This window comes from Sturnira hondurensis, unplaced genomic scaffold (assembly GCF_014824575.4).
Source record: "Sturnira hondurensis isolate 20B ecotype Veracruz unplaced genomic scaffold, ASM1482457v3 Scaffold0000167, whole genome shotgun sequence".
Taxonomy (NCBI): Eukaryota; Metazoa; Chordata; class Mammalia; order Chiroptera; family Phyllostomidae; genus Sturnira; species Sturnira hondurensis.
In genome coordinates this window covers 4,832,771-4,853,467 of record NW_028072798.1, presented here as the reverse complement: position 1 = coordinate 4,853,467, position 20,697 = coordinate 4,832,771, and the positions used below count along the sequence as shown (strand labels likewise).

The following is a 20,697-nucleotide window of genomic DNA, read 5'->3' as shown; positions in this document are numbered from 1 at the left end:
TTCTTTTGGGTTATCTCTCATATTATAAATTTCCAGAAGAAATTCAAACTACCACTGGATGGTGCCCCATCATCATGGCCTTTGCCTGGCAGGAATTCCCTCACACGGAACTCTCCCACAGACACCGGGTCTGTGTCACCACCACAGAGCAGCGGGCCACACTAGCTGCAAGTGCACTGCAGCCACAGTGCGACCACCACAAAGCCCGCCAGCAAGTCAGACCCGCCAATGCACTCAGAGACCCTACAAAGGACGTGAACTTATCCAGGGCTGCAGAGCTCCTAAGAATAAAACCCTAAAAGAAAAAAAAGAAAAAATACACCTGAAATCTAGAAACTTCTCTCCTAAGCCTTAACAGAAAGTAGAACAAACAAAAACAGCAGCTCTTTTTTAAAACCTTCAACTCATTACATTTCCAAATCAGCATGTTAATGTCTTACTGGTAAACTTGACGGTCTTTCTTGTTGTATCAGGTTCAAGTCTTCATGGTTAGGCTTCCCAGGAGCCATAGGAGGTTGAGACCGAGTTCCGTAGCCTTCCTGCGCCATGTCCTAAACAGACACAAACAGAAAGCACTTCATCAATGCCTCAGCAAGTCACAAGCTTCATCAGCAATCAAAATGAAGCAAAGCTTTATCGCAAACTATCAACTCCTGCTGTCTTTAAGTAGATGTAAGATGTTATAACTATCATATTTTAACACTTCATCAAAAGTAAAAACCAAGTCAAAAAGGCAGTGAATCCTCCAGAGCACAAAGGTGTATATGACTAAGAAACATGTATATAATTATCGTGAGACCATGTAAACCCAAGGCCGCAGCAGGGTTTTACTGGAGGATGACCTGTGAGTGAGAGATGGGGAAGGAGGTCGGCTGTAGCAAACTTCCTTCTGAACCACGGCAAACTAAAAGCTCCTTTTACTGTTTAATTTTGATTGCGGTTGTATTGTCCGATTCTGATAATGTCGCCTTGAAAATGTTGAAGTAACTAACGAAACCTTTACTACCAACTGACTTCTGCTATACCCTCTCCATAACCGACAAACACCACCATGCCTCCTGGGGTCCGTACAAAAGCAGTGAGCACAATGCATGCAATTCCATGCGTTCACGTGGCCCGGTTTCCTGAGAACCGCGACAAAGGGAAATGCAGCAGTGGGGAACCAAACACACCCAGAAAGCCTGCTGGGGCGCCAGAAACTCATCATTAGCACGGCCTTTCCCGCATCCTGTCGAACACTTTTCCAGGATGCGTTCTGCGTGGTCTCAGTATTGTGCTGACACGATACTATATAAACCAAATCCCACGCCACACCAAACTTACTATATACCAGCTCTCTCGCTGTTTAATATGCATGCTCCACTACTGAACATTCTACCACCACTGACACCCGGAGTCAAACAGCAGGGCAGAAAGGGAAATACTTATTGCAGCATGTCTTAATTGGCACGCAAAGTCGGAGAACCAGTTTCTGATTGAAGAGAGAAAAAATGGAAAATATCCCTTAAAAATAAGTTCTCTCCCCTTCCCTATCAGTTTAAATGTGTTAGAATTAAAGAAATATGATACACATGTTCCACTTCTCCTGTTAATTCAATATGTAACTTAAAAAATTAATGCTCATTTAAAAAATTTAAGTTTCCTTGTTGAAACCCTATAAAACGTTTCTGCTGCCCCACCTCTTTTCCGCACAGAATGCACTGAAAATTACAAGGCTTCTTAAGCCAGGAACCTTGGCCCAATAGCTGGTGTTAGCACACCAGCCCAGGGCTGGGGCAACCGGCCTCTACACGGGCTCTGCAGTAAAAACAGGCCAGCATTTCCCAACAGCCCTTCTTCCCTCTAAACAGACCCGCACTCACGCACACACACGACCAATCAGAATATCTAACCTCCCACAGTAATGCATAATGTCCGGTCGGCAGTACACTTCTGTGAGAGAATTAAACCCAAGTTGTGCAGGATTTCAACTCATAAGAGTTGGGTGGGCACATGCAACCCAAGGGTACTTAGAAGGGCAGCTCCTCCGTCCAACTGCCAGCCGAGGGTAACAATTATCCTGTGGGGGACCTAAGCCAAGGCTGGAAGATCATCACCACCCTCATCGCCACCCCACCCCCCCAACAGTGTGTTTCTTCTGGATCCCAGACTTCCACTCATTGCACAGGTCTCCCGCTGGGTGCCCTGCAGGGTCCTTTGCATTAACAGCGAGGACTTCAAATCAAGTAGGGCATGAGGCCTCTATTTGGGGGCCTTCACCCTGTTGTAAACCCCCCACCAAGGTGAGGACAGCCTCACAACAGGCAAACAGCGAGCAGACCCCACTTGCCACGCGCACGCACACACACACTTGCAGGCGATGCACCAATACTCATTTTGGTGAAACTTCAGTTAAGGACAGCAGGCTCAGGCACCCTATGCCTATTATTAGCCTTTTCGATTTCTTCTTACTTTCTCTTTGTAGCTAAATGAACTGATGTTTTAAGAAGTTGAAAAAGGCCATTACATCTACAGTGAATACACATTTCAATTCAGATACTGACCGCTGTGAAATAAGCAACACAGAACTAAAGGACTGTGAAAACTATCAGAAAAATTTTACTAAGACTTTATATTTCAGTTGTTAGGCTTTGCAGGTTCTACCAAAGTCTCCTAACCACAAGAGGCTTTCAATTATTTAATACGGTTGAAAATAAAACTAAAATAAAATTTAGTGAGAATCACTGAAAATGGGACTTGTTCCACTTCGATTTATGTTTGAACATAAAGCATTAATTTAACTGAGAGAACATCCAGAAAAGGTACCAAGTATTAACTGAAGACAATCATCTTATATATAACTTACAGTGGGACTATAATGTCTATGCTTGGCAGCTTTAGTAAAGATATAAAAGTTCTATCTCATAACAAACCTGAGCTTCTTCCCCTTCAGAGCTATTTTTACTCCCTGGTATGTACTTATTTTCATCTGGAGAAGAGTAAAGCAGAAATAAGCAATTTAATAGACAATAAGAGGGCAATGTCGGCATCAGAAAGAATACGTTCAGCATCAGTGTATAAACAAACAACAACTCAGCACAGCCTCACATTTGTAAGACGTCACTGCCAGCTTTGGTTATTTACAAGCGTAGACTGATGCACACTCACTCACTTGTACCCTAGTTTACACACACTAAGTATTACTGCACTCGTCCGCTGTACACATACAAGGCCATGAACTGTATATGCCCCGCTCGTCCAAAGTTCGCTTTATGTCCCTTTATTGTAACAAAATACCTACGTGAGTACCTGTTTTCTCTAACAAAAAAATCTGAAGAGGCAATTCCCTCTTACGGAAAAAAGTAAGTGCAAACACTGTCCAGGGCCCGTTTTGCACGAGCCATTGCAGAGGCGGTAGGTGCCCAGCAGGCAGTGAGCGAGGCCCCACCCAGCTCTTCCTACTTCTGGGCCCCACCCACAGGAGAGTGGCCTGTGTCTGAGCGTGGCTCCACCCTTCTGTGCATCCATCAGCAACAAGCATCCGAACACGGCTGCTTCTACACTTTATACTATTTTGGCGTACAAAGGGTTTCACAGGAGAGCTCTGCTTTCGGATGGTGGGGGAAGCCTGTACTGCCATACAAAAGAACCAGAAGAGTGTGGTTCACCCTCTCAAAGTTCCTTTCCAATATTAGTTTCCATCTTCTCACCCCCAAGCTTTTCACCATTGCTGGATTTCAGTTTTCACCTTCTTTATGTTGAGACCAAGGTAAAAGGGAGACTGACTCACGACAGAAGCACAGAAACAGCTCGGAGGCAGGGGCGCACACACAGTTGTTTCAGAAGTTATTGTGGGTGTTTCTCTTAACACACCTGAGTCCTGAGTCCTTCCCCGAATGGCTAGCACAGAACTGCCTTGGCAGCGCTCCAGGTTCCAGCGCAAGGCGAGACCGGAAGGAGCCCTAGTGTCCCACATATGTGCTTACGCTACACGGAGGGTAAGACCGGTGGTTACATGGGCCAGTGTGAAGGTCAAGAGCACAAGTGCTCGCGTTTTCACAGAACAAGACAAATTCAGTACTCACAGCAACACAAGACCACCTCAAAGAAAATGTAGAATGAAATGTCAAGGACACTTTAAAATAATTAAAAGGGAAACATACTCTCATGGTGGGAGTTTGGAAGATTTGTAATAAGATAAACAGCACAAAGAAAGACTGTCCCCTTCTCAAGATCCCCCCGCGCAGTCTGCTGCTAACTGTGGTTCCATGCTCACAAGTGTCAGCGCAGATGCAAAGCCTCTGTCCTTTAAACACAACTAGGACACAAGTTCTGTGCACGGTGTATCTGGGTCCCTTAACAGGATATTGGGCACTCGTTCTGCATCGGCACCTAAACATCTACTCCATTCTTTTTTTATGTTGCACAGTACCGCCTTGTTTGTCAGTGCTGGGACTCACCTGTCCAGTCCCCCAGTGATGGACACGTACGTTGTTTCCATCCATTTCCTCCTTCACACAGCACTGCAAGAAACACCCTAGTTGCGTGCATCTTCATGGGGCAAAAGTAGGTTCACAGTTGTGTGTATGGAAAATAACATAATAATAAGCAATACAAGAATAAACTCTTCTTGCTCATATGGAAAATAGTAATAAGCGATAATAGAAGAACAAACTCACAATGGTAAAGTCACTTTTGCCCCACCTGTATTTCTGTAAAACCTCCACGGGTGGAATTCTGGCAAAGGGTTGGTACATTTAAGATTCTGACAGAAACTGGCAAAGCACTCTCCAAGGCAGTGCCAGTGGGCTCTCACAGCCTACCATTCCGGAATACAACAGGCTTTACTAAAGATGTTCACCTCGTCATCACATGTAGAATGCAGCCAACACAGAGCAGGGAAGAAGAGGGAGGACTGGCAGATTGCAACCAAAATCCCAAAACAAAGGCACCCCAAGAATTTAGACGGACAGCAGCGGTAGCAAGAGTTCGGGGAGGGCGAGTCCAGAAGCCGGTGACCACTGGTTGCCCTTGTGGTTCCGCAGAGAGCTTCAGGTTTAAAACGAACAGCGACCGGGAGCCACGTGGCTTCCGGATCTAGAACCATAATGCTTCCTGTGTTATTTAAGAAAGGTTGTTCCAATAATTGTGTTAAGTACAGATGTTCTGGAAAGAGAATGGAGGTGGCCCTTACTGCTGTCAGAGAAACCTGGAGTGAGGCGGTGTGGCTCTGGGCGGTCTCGTAACATCCAGGCCAGAACAATTTCTCGTGCCTTTTGTCTCCCTGCTTTGCAAACTGCTCTCATCCACTCCAAATACCAACAGGTAACAGAAATGGTTCTGCGGAGTAAAACACATGGGGGTGGGAGGTCACCTCCACAGAGAAGATGCCCCGTGGCCGCACAGGGCTGTCACACACATGAAATCGTCACTCCACTCAGGACACCGGACATGCTACTGACCTCTCTGCTTTTAGTTTGTAGACAAATACATTTAAAAGATCCCTTCCAGAGGAAAGCAATGTACACCTATAAAACACCTGTTTCCAGAATGGCACGGTCACCCCCTCACTAGGTCAGAAAGGCCCTAATGGAGACATTAACCAGGTCAGCTGGCTTTGGCAGCTCGGTAACAGGCAGTGTGCACAGTCCGCCTCTGCAAGAACCCCACGCACAGGCCCCACTGCTGTCTTGTTTTTATCAGGAAGACACAAAACCTCAGGAAACCTGCATGGCCAGCACTTGAGCACTGGGCCAGAGTCTCAACGAGATGGGCCGACCGTTATTTCTAGCCTGACTGTGCGTCAGAGACCACCAAGAGCTTCAAGCACTCTTACATAATAAGGATTTAAAGTAATTTTAACTTTTTAAGGCATTATCCTAGGCTTCTATATCTCCTAAATTCCCCATTCAAAAATTAATGTAAATTATGTATCTTTATTATTTTATATGTGGGATACTTCCAAAACATTCCACTACGACACTTCGAAAAAGAAACATTAAAATAAAAGACTACCACAAATTTGAAGACAAGGCCCCTCTCCCTAGCACTCATCACCATCAAATAGTTATTCCAAGTCCACAGGCTGATGGAAAGCAGGATGGAGAAACCCAGCCCACCGTCCCTGGCTGTGTCCATTCAAGGCTCCTCTGCTGCTTCCTCCTTCTGTCCCCGCCTCGCAAGCAGGTGTCCCTCAGATCTCCACCCCAGGGAGTCCGTGCTGCCCCCAGCAGGAGAGGATTCCTGAGTCTCTCCTGCCAGTCCCATGTACTTGAAACACACTGTGAACATCTCTACCTGCAGGTAGAGTCCCCTGCACCCATCATGTCAAGAAATGGCCCTCCTAGCTGTCCTCCTTACACCTGACTTTTCTCTATCTCCTTCGTCACCCACATCCATCTGACGCTTCACCAAACCCCAAATCACTGCCAAGTCCACCCCCTTCCTCTCTCCAACTGCCAGCACCCCCATTTGGCTGCCCCACGCCACATCCTCTTCCCACAAGCCAGCAGAAGAGACAGACGAAGGTCCAGACGGCACAGTGCACTGCCGCTCAGACAAGGCCTCCTCCTCGGTGCCTGCAGGATCGAGTCCAGGCCCTGGGCTGGTGGCTGGTACACAAGAGCTCGCCAAACACCCTCCAGCTGACACTGCAGCTTCACCTTGGCCTTCCCGGGGCCCACCACAAGTCCTCGGCCTCATGCACTCGACTGCTCGGGGGCTCCCATGGGGCCACACGTCTGCACGTGCGGCTCTCTCAGTCTCAGTCTCGGTCTCGGTCTCGGTCCCAAGTGCATGTCCTTCCCTTCGCATCTGCAAAGCACCTGGCTGGCTGTCCCCAAGATCCTGCTAGAAGTGAACTCTACCATCACACAAAGCTACTTCTCACCAACTTCAGACCTGCACTGTCAAAGAATTGGCAATGCTGCACTTTAACTCTTTGTGTGTCTCCTCAGCAAGATTCTTGCTTCCTCTTGGGTTCCCGGTGCCGGGCGCTCACCAAGAGCCTGCTGAATGACCGGCTGAATGGCTTCTCAGAGCTTACACTTAGAATTGGACACAGCACACAAAACAAATGTGCAGGGCACACACGTGAAACTCAACAAAACCTGGGCCCACGTCCATGACTATTTATCATGTTAACAGCTACACTGCCTGGTAGCAATGTGCTACAAAATACATTGTGCTGTTTGGTACCAGCAGTCTTAAGGCAAAAGAGGACTGGAAGAGAATGTAGTGGAAAAAAACCCACTGGAAATTAAGAGACAGAAGCCTACGGCGAGAGCATCAGCACTGGCATCAAAAGAGAGAAAAACCAAGACGTTCTGTAGCTCCTCATGAGCAAACCAGCAATGGAATATTCTTGGCAAAAACAGTTAGTAGTAAGTCTAATAAAGCCGTATATGTAACTACCAATTTATAGGAAATAAAAGGGACCAATGAAATCAATCAGCAAATCCCACACTCTGGGGATCTCCACCAGACAAGTGACCTGGTTTCTCTGACAATTAAGTTGCAACAGAAAGAAGACAAGGACAGAGAAAGGAAGGTGGAGACTGCGACAGGGAGGACCCAGCAATGACCAGGTCTAAACCAATTGGAAGACTGGACTTTTTTGGGCTCTTGATTCAAACTACCCCACAATGCAAATTAAACAAAAACTCCATTTGAGACTACTGGAAATTGGAACACTGGATAACCATATGAAAACACAATGTTTTAAATGAGAAAACTGTATTACATTTCTTTTTTAAAGTCCTTCACCTTTTAGAGCTATACAGAAATATTTATAGATCCAAGGACACCCTGAAATTTACCTCAACATACATGGGGGGTGGGAGATGGGGGATGAGGGAAGAGGGTGTCAATGCAGCAAGGCTGGCCCTGTGACTGCTGAAAGCCCTGTGGTGGGAGCCCATCTACTTCTGTTTATGCTTAACAACTGCCACTCACATGAGTCGACCTTCACAAGGAGGCGGAGCTGCCGCCAGCCTCCACCTGAAGACACAGGAGCTTTAACCCTGGTCCCCTTGCCCCCCCCCCGCCCCCGCCCCCGTCTTCTCCCTCCCAAGAAAATTCACTGAGCACAGATCATTTAGTCTTTTAGTGTCTTATCCCCCTCCCACTTTACCATTAACATGTTTGCTGTGCTAGTTAATCCTCACACTTAGCTGTCTTAAAAAAATAAAAATTTCTCCACAGTCTTAACTAAACCGTACCAGTTTCATTTTCCCCCAGACCCCCAAGGTAAGACCTGCCCTTACTGCTGACTCAGCGATCCTTTCTCTATCTCAACTCCTGATCAGGCCTTGAGATTCATAACACCAGCTGCCATCCTTGCCTAAACGTGACACTCCTACCCTTCCTTACCCTGCTCCAGCCTCTTAAAGGCCCAGTTTCCTGTTTCACTGACTCCAATAAGCCTTTTCCAGACACAGAGCTCTCTGAAGACCATGAACCCTTAAGTCCAACACACATGGGCTCAAATTTCAACCTCAAGACTATTCATTAGCTGTTCGACCCTGAACAGATTTGTCTGAATTCAGCTTCCAACTCTAGAAACCATCCAGATTGAGCTGAGCTGGAAGGCCCTGGGTGCAACCCACCCTCCCCGTGAACGTGCTCCTTAGGGTTTTAAGTGCATGCATCAGACTTAGTCTCTGTGTGGGATAATGGTAGTCACTTCAATTCTTCTAAGTCCGTAACGACACTTTCCCCTGCATCTTCCCTTACCCTTGCTCCAAAAAATTATATATTAAATTGGAGAATTGCATAACCAAAGCTCAAACGGTTTTCCACTGCTGACTCCATACCCAGCAAGCTCGTATTAGAGCCGTATTCCCTCTAATACACCATATATACCGATGAGTTCAAAGGCTAAACTCATGTTATTTTCTACCAATTTAAAGAAATGGTTATTTCCAGATTTTAAAAAACAATTCTACCCTGGCTGGTGTAGCTCAGTGGATTGAGCTCGGGCCTGCGAACCAGAGGATCGCAGTTTGATTCCCAGTCAGGGCACATGCCTGGGTTGCAGGCCGGTTCCCAGCAGGGGACGCACCAAAAGCAACCATACATGATGTTTCTCTCCCTCTCTCCTTCCCCTCTAAAGATAAATAAATAAATAAAATCTTTAAAAAAAAAAACAATTCTAGGAAAAGGACAGGCTTGCACAAGCTACTTCGTGGCATTTTCTTACTGGGTTCTCACTAATACTGATAGCAGCTTCCTCACCATAGTTGTAGCCTGCCATGAGCAAGAATGCCACCACAGTACAGAACTTCCCAGTCCTACAGAAGAGGCTGCAGCGAGGATGGAGTCTGGCAGCACTGAGAACAGGGAGACCACGGCCAGCACCTCTCCTTCGCTTTTCAAATTAGGGTCCCAAGGGCACTCACTACTCCCGCATCCGAGACTTAAGAAAAGGTTTTTCTTTTCTCTCAGTTTTCACAAGAACTCCTTCCTAAACTATCAGGGCCCCAGAGTGAGAAAGGAAGCCACGTGGTTGTCAAAACTCACATTTCCTAAAATAGCCAAGAGAAATACTAAGATACTCAAGAGCTAAGGATCAAAGTAATTGTGATTTTAATTGATTGATTTTAATAAACTCAAACCTACAAAAGCCATAGTAAATGTTCAGCTATGTTTTTGTAACACACACACACACACACACACACAAAGAATCCAAGCTCTATGACTTATTACCCAAAGAATTACTTTCCTGCCCTGCCTGGAATAGCTCAGGGGATTGAGTGTGAGCCTGGGAACCAAACAACCGCAGTTCAATCCCCAGTCAGGGCACATGCCTGGTTGCAGACCAGTTCCCAGCAGGGGATGCACTAGAGGCAACCATACATTGATATTTCCCTCCCTCTCTCCTTCCCTTCCCCTCTAAAGATAAATAAATAAAATCTTTTGAAAAAGAATTACTTTCCTCATCCATAAAACCAAGATACAGGGACTTACCTCCCAATATTACATTAGTTATTGAAGGAGGCTGACGGCCTTTGAGACTCCACTGTGCCCGGAACATTTAACTGTTTGGTGAATGTCCCCCATTGTTACTTATATACTTAACATCACACTGAAGAACGAGACTCAAAATTCTCACTGGACCACGGAGACTTCACCTTGTGGCCATGACAGTGGTGGTGATGTCGATGACAGCAGCAGCTAACCATGACATGGCATTTACTATTTGACAGGCCCTCTTCTAAGTGCTCTATTCACTGAATTCAGTCTTCTTGTCTAGACATCAACCCTATGAAACGAGGACTCTTTTACTGATGAAGAAACTGAGGCACAGAAGTCGAGTGACTTGCCCAAGGTCACGTATTCCTTCTGCAGAGTCCATGCGTTTCACTACCTTCCCACTCTGCCTCCCACCGGACAAGCACTCATCTTTGGACTTGACCCCAGAGTTGATGAATTTCAACCTGAGGCTGTGGTCCAAGAAATTAATTTTTTAATAAACTTCCCAGATTTGCTTTAAAGTTTGAGAACTGCTGACTAAAGAGAGTGTAGTATTTTCACGGATGTTTGATAATGAAGAGCTTGCTACAATGTGGGATTTTAGGTACTACACCATGGAGTGGTAACCAGTGTGAACGTTGACTGTGTCTAGTTTACTGGGCCTTTATGGTTGTAAACAGGTAGATATGAGTCTACCCACCCCTTACCTATGCCCCTGAGGTCAGGAATGGCCCCAGTGGCCCTTACTGTAGAAGTAGTAGTAACAGCAGCAGCTCGAAACAGTCGCTGGCCACTATGAGATGATGTGGCACTGGCCCCTCACACCCTCTCAGGGCCGATCTGCCAAAGCCCACACACCTCCCTCCTGGGCCAACAGATGCCCAACCCAGGCACGAGAGCCAGCGACGGGGACTCCTGGGACTGCAACTCACATTAAGGGCCTGAATTCTTCACGAGGAGAGAAAGGGAATTGGAAACTCCCCTGATATTGAAGCAAATTTTGTGTAATGCATCTATTTTTTCTGAGAAGACAATTTCTAGCCTTTACCAGACTCTCAAAAACTAACAGGGATAATAATATCAAAAATGGGATTCACCAGAACTGAGAACATCATACTTTCAGAGAGATTTAAAAACCAGATTAGTAAAAATAACATTATAATCTTTACCTAAATAACTGAAATAAAAATACAATTACTAAGGAATTTCCAAATACAGTGAGTGTCCAAATCATGTATGCAATAAAAGCTCAGGTTGCCTAAGTAATTCTAGTCTAAAGAGTGACCCAGACAGGACACCTTGCATTACGATACACATACTGTAATTAAAGGAACAGCACGAGGGGCACAAGCAGCATGACAGCAAGCTGCTGAAACAGGACGTAGGAAACCCGCATGCTGTGTAAACGGGTAGAGAGTCTGGTTTTGTCAATGCGAGTCGAGTTTCGGTGCCAGAAAGAGCCTCCTTGAAGCCTATCTCGCTAACTCGTCCCTGCAGCTGCACAGGGCATCACTCTGCAAGTGCTCGGCTTCCCCACGAAATGCCTTTGGCGTGAGAGCTGAAAGAGCCACGGGGGGAAAAGGCCAGACTAGGAAGCGACCCGCGGCAGCCAGCTAGAGAAGGCTTTGTTGTTTTGCTTTGTACCCAAAATGCTTTCAAGAAGTAAAAAGGATCTGTTAATTTTTTTTACCATGAGGACATATTATTTTAATAACTTTCAAAAAGATGTTAAAATGGATCATCTGATCTATGAAATTAATTCTAACATTCTCCATTCCAGTTTTCACAGACTGTGAGGAGAAAATACATACTTACAAGAAGTTACAGTCCAATTACTATCATCTTTACTAACCTTCATTGGAAGCAGACAGGCTGTAGATACTCCTCTTAAAAAAAATCTGAATTTTCCTGAGGTTCCCTTATAAGTTCAAAAATATATGTTCCAGTCCAGTGTTGCTGTGACTATAGGAACTATTTTACTTTTAGAGTCAATTAAAGTTCTATTTTGGGAAAATGAAGAAAAATAAGACTCTAGAAATTTGAGGGTGGCTATCAATTACATCAAAATTAAAGTAAAATTTATTCCTTTGGACATTTAACATTAAAACAAACTCCTTGAACTTTACAAGGACATTCTGAAGATAATCCTGCTTTTCTGGAAGGAAAGCAAAGCTTGAGAACCACTGCTCTTGAGCAAGGGTGACGACCCGAACAGTTCTGGGTGAGTGGTGAACAGTGGGGTCCAGGGTGCCCTGCCGTGCAAGACATCGACCCTTGAGGTGCAGGACCCTCGGGTCCCCAGGGGGTGTGCACTCTGACGATGCTGGGCCAGAGACGACCAGACAGCTCAGAGCCATTAGCAGACGTACACAGTGCTTCTCCCAGGGCAGTCCCTGGGGTCAGCACCAGTACCAGCACCAACTGCGACACAGGGTTCAACCATCTGCATTCTACCCAGCCTTCCATGTGATTATCATGGGCGCTAAACTTAGAAAAACCACTAGGCTCACCACTGGAAAGGCCCATGCCAGTGGCCTTATGGCCGGAGTATCAGCCTACAACTGGAACAAAACACACCTTCTTTATTAGCGTTTACTGTTGTAAATTTTGGGTAATACATATACTAATAAAGAAGACCATCAACCCTTTAGGTTAAGAGAGAGCTGGGACCAAACCCAAGCCCCACCACATTCAGGCATAAACTGCCATACGACCTCCCAAGGTTATTAATAATAAATGAGGCACTATCAAGGGGCGATGCTAGCAGAAAAAAATGGTGAGCACTGGTTAGTGTTTCTGCACCCCAGTGGCTCTCTAACTCTGAAACGCATCGGAGTTGCTCATAGGGTTGAATGAGATCTTCAGGTCCCCCCCAAAAATAGTTTTGGAGGGAGGTCTCGCCAGATGACCTGGTAACGCTCCGGATGACCCTGACGCAGACAGTTTACCCCTTGTTTCCCTTTAGGGCGCTGCACTGTCCACTTTGCCACTGGCCCGCCTGGCCCTCCTTGATCTCTAGCCGTCTCTCACCTCCCAAGGCCAAGGACAAGCGATGGCGACTTCGTTCCTCTCCCCAAAAGTCCAGCCCCGTGAGGAAAACAGCCAGGTAAATGGGGGGCTGCTTCCGTTTTTCTCCCAGAAGAAAAAGGTGGTTGTTGCCCACACTAGCAAATGCTAAAAGTAACCCCATTTCAAACATCTCCAGAAACTCTCTTGGAATGCAATATACATGGAGTGTGTTACTCCAAGAATTTTTAGAAATAAAGAAATGGGTGAAGGAAGAACTTTTTAAAATCTCCACCCAAGGGCATGCTTACTGATTTTAGAGAGAGGGGAAGGGAGGGAAGGAGAGGGAGGGAGACACCCATAGGCAGCCTCTCACACAGGCATGTGCCCTGACTGGGAATGGAACCCACGACCTTGCAGTTTCTGGGAAGATGCTCCAACCAACAGTCACACTGTCCAGGGCTAAAGAAAGAACTTTCATGTTATGTACAATTAAGAGACTGAAATGAACATCTAAGTACAAATGAAGACAGCAGACAGTAGCAAAACAAAGTGGAATGGGGAGAATTCCTCCATGTCCCTTCTGCCCCAATTTAAATATCAAGGAAAAAGGACTGCATGTATAACTATGAGACTTTTAACTGTATATCCTATCCTATCCTCAAGTGCCGTGGTGGGGGTCAGAGCAGAGAGGAAGCGCTGCGTCACTAAGAGAACCATCCTCAGATCTGAATGAGAGCCCCAAACAACATCTGCACCTGTGAGGAAGAGGCTTCCTTCTCCGCCAGCTGAGTCTGGACGACCAGGACAAAGAGCTAGAGAACGTGTCTCCAGAGCACCTGCGGGGCAGGACACCTGGTCCCATTCCACAGCACCACCTCTATGAGAGACAGGGATGGAGATGGAGGAGAGGGGGAAAAGGAGGAAGAGAGAAAAACTTCAAAAGCTCACATGCTACTACAGCTGTGTCAGAAACACAGGGAATAGGGTAGCGCTTAGCTAATTCTTAGAGTGAATCCTACTCTAAACGTGTTTGAAGTTTATTTCAGCTTTAATAACGTGTATCTTAAACACTGACAGATCTTCCTCTTCTATCACCACAGTAGATGGTGATGGACAGCTGACTTGATCTCCTGCCCATTTCTCAACAGGCCGACGCCGGGTCCAGGATGTGCACACACGCCAGGCCACCTGTGCCCTCCAGGTGGCTCTTCTGGGGAGGAGCCTCCCACTGCTTTCCTAAAGTAAATTCTTAAAAATGTTCTTAGTAGTATATAATTCCTCACTTCTTGGCTTTGTTTTTCTTTGATTCTGGTATTGAAAAAATATTTTAAATATTTTAAACATGAAAATGAATAGCTTTATCAAATTATAATCTAACGCAGTTAGATTCCCAATTATAACATAAAAGATAAAAACAATAACTACTGAAAGTTTTCCAGGAAAGAGCCAAAAACGTTTTATTAGTAGAAGAGATCTGTGTCAACTTTGAGGATTTTCCTCTTGCTTTTCTCCACTTCTGCGCAATAAGCCAAGACGCAGCTGCAACCGACTACGGGATCGCCCCGATTCCTACAGCGAGTCGAAACAACACAGCATCCATGTCCAATGGCAGTCTAACATTCTCAAAATGTTTTTCTTCATCCGTCAGTAGTTTCTTCTACTTACTTAAGGTTTGGGGAATAACGAAAGTAAAAACACACACGCAAATAACACAAAACTGACCACTCTATATGAACTGAAACTGTTAAGGCAGCAAATTATATCTAAGTTCAGAATTAGTGCCAGGCTGTACTATCCTGCTCTGTCTCCTGCTCTGTCTGTATCCTGCTCCGTCTTCCGAGGGAGGGAAAAAGCAGCATAGAGAGGAAAGCCACCACTTTCCCATTCCTGTCCCCCTGACCCGACCCAGCCCTGCCGGGCCCACCACCCAGGCCTCGGCCACGCAGCTGAACGCAGCACCGCTGCTGAGCCCCCAACGGTGGCTCCAACCCACATCTGGGAAGCAGTTCCATGGTTAAGTCAATGACCAGAAACCGGTCTAGGGGTGGGTGTTGCTCAGACTTCAACTTGAGTTAAAACTTCTCTCTGGAGATGCTCATAAGCTCTATAAACCTCAAAGGGAAGTCCCCCTAGCAATGGTTCAAAGCCTAAGACACTGCAAATAGGGACAGCAAGAAGGAAGGAGGAGACTCAAAATTCAAACATGACCCAAGGCTTCACTGGTGATCAATCACCTTTAAACAAAGAATAATTTTTATCAACCTACATTCCAAAAGCTTTATTATCAAGTTAATTAATAGACTCCAGTGTGAATAATCAATGCTAAGCAATTAATGACAATGAACAATAAATGCCCTTGCCTTTGCTCTTATAACAAATCTCATAAAACAAATGACAGGAACACTTCTGCGATTTAACACAAACCTTCTGGGGTTAAATTTCCCCAAAAGCTGCAGAATAAAGAGCAGCTTATAAGTTAATATTTGGTCAAAGAATAAAAACATAGATTAGAATAATTAAATAACAACGGCAATGAGGAAAATGTTTACACCACAATGGATCACAGCCAAGGTGCCCAATGTCACCTCTGAACTCCGTCAGTGACTTGTCTGAGGGGAAGTTGACTTGAAAGGATTTCGCCCTCATGCTACACAGGCTATCTCCTCCTTTGCGAATGACACCCATTTGCCAATTACTTTCAGTTTTACCAGATCTTCTGCTGAAATGGCAGACCACGAAGATGTCTATATAAAGCAGCATTTCAGAATATATAATTTAAACCCTTGTAACTACCTACTCACATGGAAGTTTACACAGACTTCCACTTGTTTCAACTACTGTGGGATCCACACTGACCCATGGCCTGTCAGGCTAGCACTATTCTGTTTAAAAAAGGTATTAAACAATAACCTTTCATTTTCAATCATTAAGAAAAAGTAATATTAAGTCACCAGTTCCAAGGACATAATTAATATGTCCTTTCTTAATGACCTTGACTCCGTAACCATCTTAGAGTCTAGTTCATGATCACTCAGGGCTGCACATTACCTCTACTCTCAGTAACCAAGAACTGGTCCAGTAAAATCTCAGATACCCCACACACCAATATTTTCACCAATATATCCTCAAGGACAAGGGAAATAAAGGAAAAAATAAACAAATGGGACTACATCAAATTTAAAAGCTTCTGCATAGGTAAAGAAAACATCTTCAAAATGAAAAGGGAACTAATTGTACAGGAAAACAAATTTACCAATGATACCTCGGACAAGGGTTGGTTTGGTCTCCAAAATATGTAAAGAACTCATGCAACTCAACACCAAGAAGACAATCCAATTCAAAAACGGGCAAAGGACCTGAACAGACACTTCTCCAACAAGGACATACAGAGGGTCCAGAGATATATGAAAGGATGCTCAGCATCACTAGCCATCAGAGAGATGCAAATTAAAACCACAATGAGATACCACCTCATACCAATCAGAAGGACCATCATTAATAAGTCAATAAACAAGTGCTGCCAAAGGCGTGGAGAAAAGGGAATCCTAGTGCACGGTTGGTAGGAATGCAGACCGGTGCAGCCGCTGTGGAAAACAGTATGGAATTTCCTTAGATAACTAAAAATGACATTGCCTTTTGACCTGGCAATTCCACTCCTGGGATTACACCCAAAGAATCCTGAAACACCAATTCAAAAGAACCTATGCACCCCAATGTTCATAGCAGCAAAATTTATAATACCCTTAGTGCTAGAAGCAACCTAAGTGCCCACCAGTAAATGACTGGATCAAGAAACGGTGGTTACACGATGGAATACTGTGCAGCAGAAAGAAAGAAGGAACTCCTACCCTTTGTGACAGCATGGATGGAACTGGAGAACACTATGCTAAGTGAAATAAGCCAGGTGGTGAGGGACAAATATCATATGATCTTACCTATAAGTGGAACCTAATCAACAAAACAAGCAAAAAAGAACCAGAGGCATGGAAACAAGGAACAGAGTGACAGTGACCAGAGGGAGTGTGCAGGGCCCAAGGGGGGAAAGAAGCAGAAGGGTCTAGTCAAGGAACAAGCATGAATGATCCATAGACACAAACAACAGGGTGGGGACTGAATGTGGGAATGGGGGGAGGGTGGAAGACAGAGGAGAGCAATGGGGGAAATTGGGATAACTGTAATAGAACAACAATTAAAAAAAAAAGAATAGGTCCTATCCCAAGATTAGCTCTTCTCTCACAAGCAAATTTGCTCATTCTCCAAGCTCTCCTCTGAGAGCCGTCCATCAGCACCTGGGCACAGCCCCACCCGCCTCGGTCCTGTACTGCCGTCATCTGCACATGGCAACCCCTCTACTGGACCGGAGCTCCTCCAGTCTCATTAATCACCAGGTTCCCACCACACAAGATATTCCCAAGCACAAAAAGGTTCAATAAATGGTTTACATTTTGCTTTCCTAACCATTCTGTTGTCCGAAATTTTTCCAATAAACCTAAGGTTAAAAGAATAAAAAGATAAACAAAGTTATATCTTGAGAAGTATGCATTCATAATACCTGATATTTCTCTCAGAACCTAATTCTATCAGTTGGAAGAAAAACTGCACCCAGAAAGGGAAAGTCTAAAATTCTCTTGCCCCTTTATACTAGGGGCTTTAAAAATCTATCTCGACACATCTCTCCTCCGTAAATAAACTGGGACTCACTCGAATAAACTGAACTCCTACAAGTCTTCTCTAAGGACAAAAGGCTTCTTCTGGCTACAAAAAGAGTGCAGTCTCAAGCCTGAGAACAGAGAGAGGGTCTGCAAGGCTGCCACCCTCCCAGCCCCGGGAGTGGAGCAGAGGAGTGGAGGGCCTCCATCAGTGCAGAGGCAGTGACGTCACCAGGCCACTCCCTCCAGGAGGCCTGATGCTCTGCACATGGCCCTAGGGAGGCAGTGGGTGGAGGTCCGGGGCAAACCTGGGCGGTGAGAGAAAACAGGACTCCTTCTCCAGTGTGGAGAGTGGGTCTGGAGCAGAACAAGAACCAGAGGGAAAAGACGAAGACTGTAAATTGACCTACAGATTCAAGGAGGAGACAGAAGGATAAAGAGAGCTTGTTAAGAGGGGCCAGTGAACCAGGAAACAAAGCCACACATAACACTTTATGAGCCAAAAACGATGAACGGAAGGCAAATAGAAGCTAAATACATACATACATACATACAGCACTAAAGACATTCCCTACTACACAAAATACTATAAATTTCCGACTGTGTACTTACTTCTTCACTGATAAAATCAAATTCTGTTATCTAGTCAGTCAATGATCTCGGTACCACATTAGGCAGATTCTATAACTAATTCAGAATTCTGAAGTCTCTTTAACATTATTGGGGCTCAAAACCAATTATATACAATTCTGGCTACAAATAAAATAATTCAAAATAAGAACCAACAGAGAATAAGTATTAAAATGCATGTAAGTGAGCTGGTTGTGTTATCACTTGTTAACACCTTCTAGAGAAGAATTTGGTAAGATACACCAGGCCTTTAAGGTGTGTGCCTGGCTGTCGCCTGCCGTAGTGGGCAGGCACACTGAAAGACTAATGGGTGGCAACGGGGACAGTGCAGTTAGGAGACCAGGACGCCCTGACACAAGGAGGCAGCAACAGAACTACCGTATTTTCTCGTGTATAACGTGCCCCCATGGACAATGCAACTCCTGTTTTTATGCACTTTATACATGAAATTACTCTAACTACTATTATACCCATGTATAACATGCACCCTTACTTTTCCCCCCAAAATAAGGGGGGGGGAAGTGTGCAGCATACACAGCAAAATATGGTAATAAGATGTTCTCAGACGCTGAATAGAATTTGGAGATAGAAAGGGTCTGAAAAAAAAAAGAGTCAAGGAAGACTTCAAAGTTTCTTAAAATAATTTTGCCATATATTGATTTTACCAGGATTAGAACTACCACGTCTATGAGGGAAGAGTAGACTTTGTTTTGTTCAGTTTTGACCAGGGCCGCTCACCATCTTAGAAAGAGATGTCACCACCGAGGACCCTGCTCACAACACAGGAGTTGCTCACATGGCGCTCCTGTTAAGTCGCACTTTGCAGCTGTCAGGTGCACGGTGACCCCACACATACACGCAAGCATCTACTTCCCGCGCCTCCTGATACAGCCATGCCTGTGCAGTTATTTAATTCAATATTCAAAATTTCATTATAGGCTGCTTTCCTTTCTCTTTGCCTTTCTCATAATATAGCGAGTGCATTATTATGACTCCTTTAAAATTCTGTGTAGGTTACCTGTATTGTCTATGAGTTTTGGGTAGGTAATATCCATATATTTTATTGTGAAAGAATAAAGGAGGCATTAGAAAAGTTTCTTTATAAAATGGGGATGTACTTCCTGTATGTTCTAAATTATCTATTAAATTGCATGCTTATACAGTTTGGAACAGTGTAAGGGATTGTCAAATTAATAACTAGGAAACATCGAGAGTAACAGTTCCAGCAGTACAGCAGATTAGACGTTCTAAATGTCTACTGATTAATAAAAGATCTAAAATACTGGATAAAGCGCTGTTTTAAGTGGCTCACAGATGACATAAACGTGAGTAAAATCAGATACACACAGAAACTAAACCAGACACAGGAAGAAAGAGCAATAGACTGACTTTCACTACAGACTTTAACTTCTGCTTGATGACGACACAGGGACCAGGGAAAGTGGCAGTGCAGGGCTTGCCCAGGGGGAGCAAAGCATGCGACAACACCTCTCCAGTAAGAGCATGAAAACCCACTAAACAGAATAGACAGCTACCTGTCTGGTACTTAATACCCCAACATAGGAGGAATTTAAAAGCGGCTCCTGTGAGAATTAGCAACCACAGTTTAACTATCACCAGGGTTTCTGGTCAAAATTAACACTTAATGGTGTGGCCTGCCAAACCTCACAAACGTCCACTGTGAGTGGTCCCAGAATCCTTCGCGCCTGAATCCACCAATCAATCTTAACATCACTACCGCGGGACAGCTAGCACTACGTTTATCCCGATGTCATGTACTCACAGCGTCAAACCGTGTCCACCAGTGATGACGTGTGCCGAGACACCCGAACTCAGCGGTCTAAAGCTGCCAGCAGGTCTGACACTCAGAGTCTATGGTGAGGAATTTGGACAGGGTACAGTAGGGAAGGCTCGTCTTCATCCCGCTGTCCCTGTAGACTCAGTCCAAAGACCGCCAATGGCCACTAGAAAGGCTGCGGCTGGAGGGACTGCGAGGCTTCTCCCCTCAGAGGGAGGGTCACAGACCGTCCTTTGAACAGGAGCCGCAGCGGCACCCTACCTGTCGGGGCGTGACCTGCAACGACCACATCAAGAACGTTGACCATCAAGCCTTTAGCTCTAACTCGCAACAGGCAGGAAGGAGAGGGGCTCGAGGAACAAACCACATCAGGAGAAAACCCTCAGCCCAGTTATCTCACAAGACAAGTGACTCGGCTTCTCAACATCCCAAAGCCCCGGTGGGGATGGGGGAAGAGAGAGCGAGCGGTTCAGGTAAAAAGAACCAAACCAACGCATCAGCCCGACGGCGTTCTGCTCGAAAAGAATCACTGTGCTGGCTGGCTTTCTAATGGTAAGCAGGGATACCCAAGTCTGGCTGGGTTAGTAAAGAAATTACAGAGGCCTGGGAGCACTCACTATATCATTTCATTTAACGGCATATTAAGAATGCTTTTAATAA

The 20,697-nt window shown here is 45.2% G+C and overlaps 1 protein-coding gene across 6 annotated transcripts in view; it reads right to left on the bottom strand.

The window, feature by feature from the left end:
* ARID1B (AT-rich interaction domain 1B) overlaps nt 1–20,697 on the bottom strand; it is a 394,749-nt gene that overhangs the window by 249,659 nt on the left and 124,393 nt on the right. For all 6 annotated transcript variants that reach the window (XM_037053930.1, XM_037054196.1, XM_037054108.1 and 3 more), the window contains one exon: nt 441–551. In XM_037053930.1, coding sequence (XP_036909825.1) covers nt 441–551 — 111 coding nt within the window. The remainder of the gene's footprint in view (nt 1–440; nt 552–20,697) is intronic.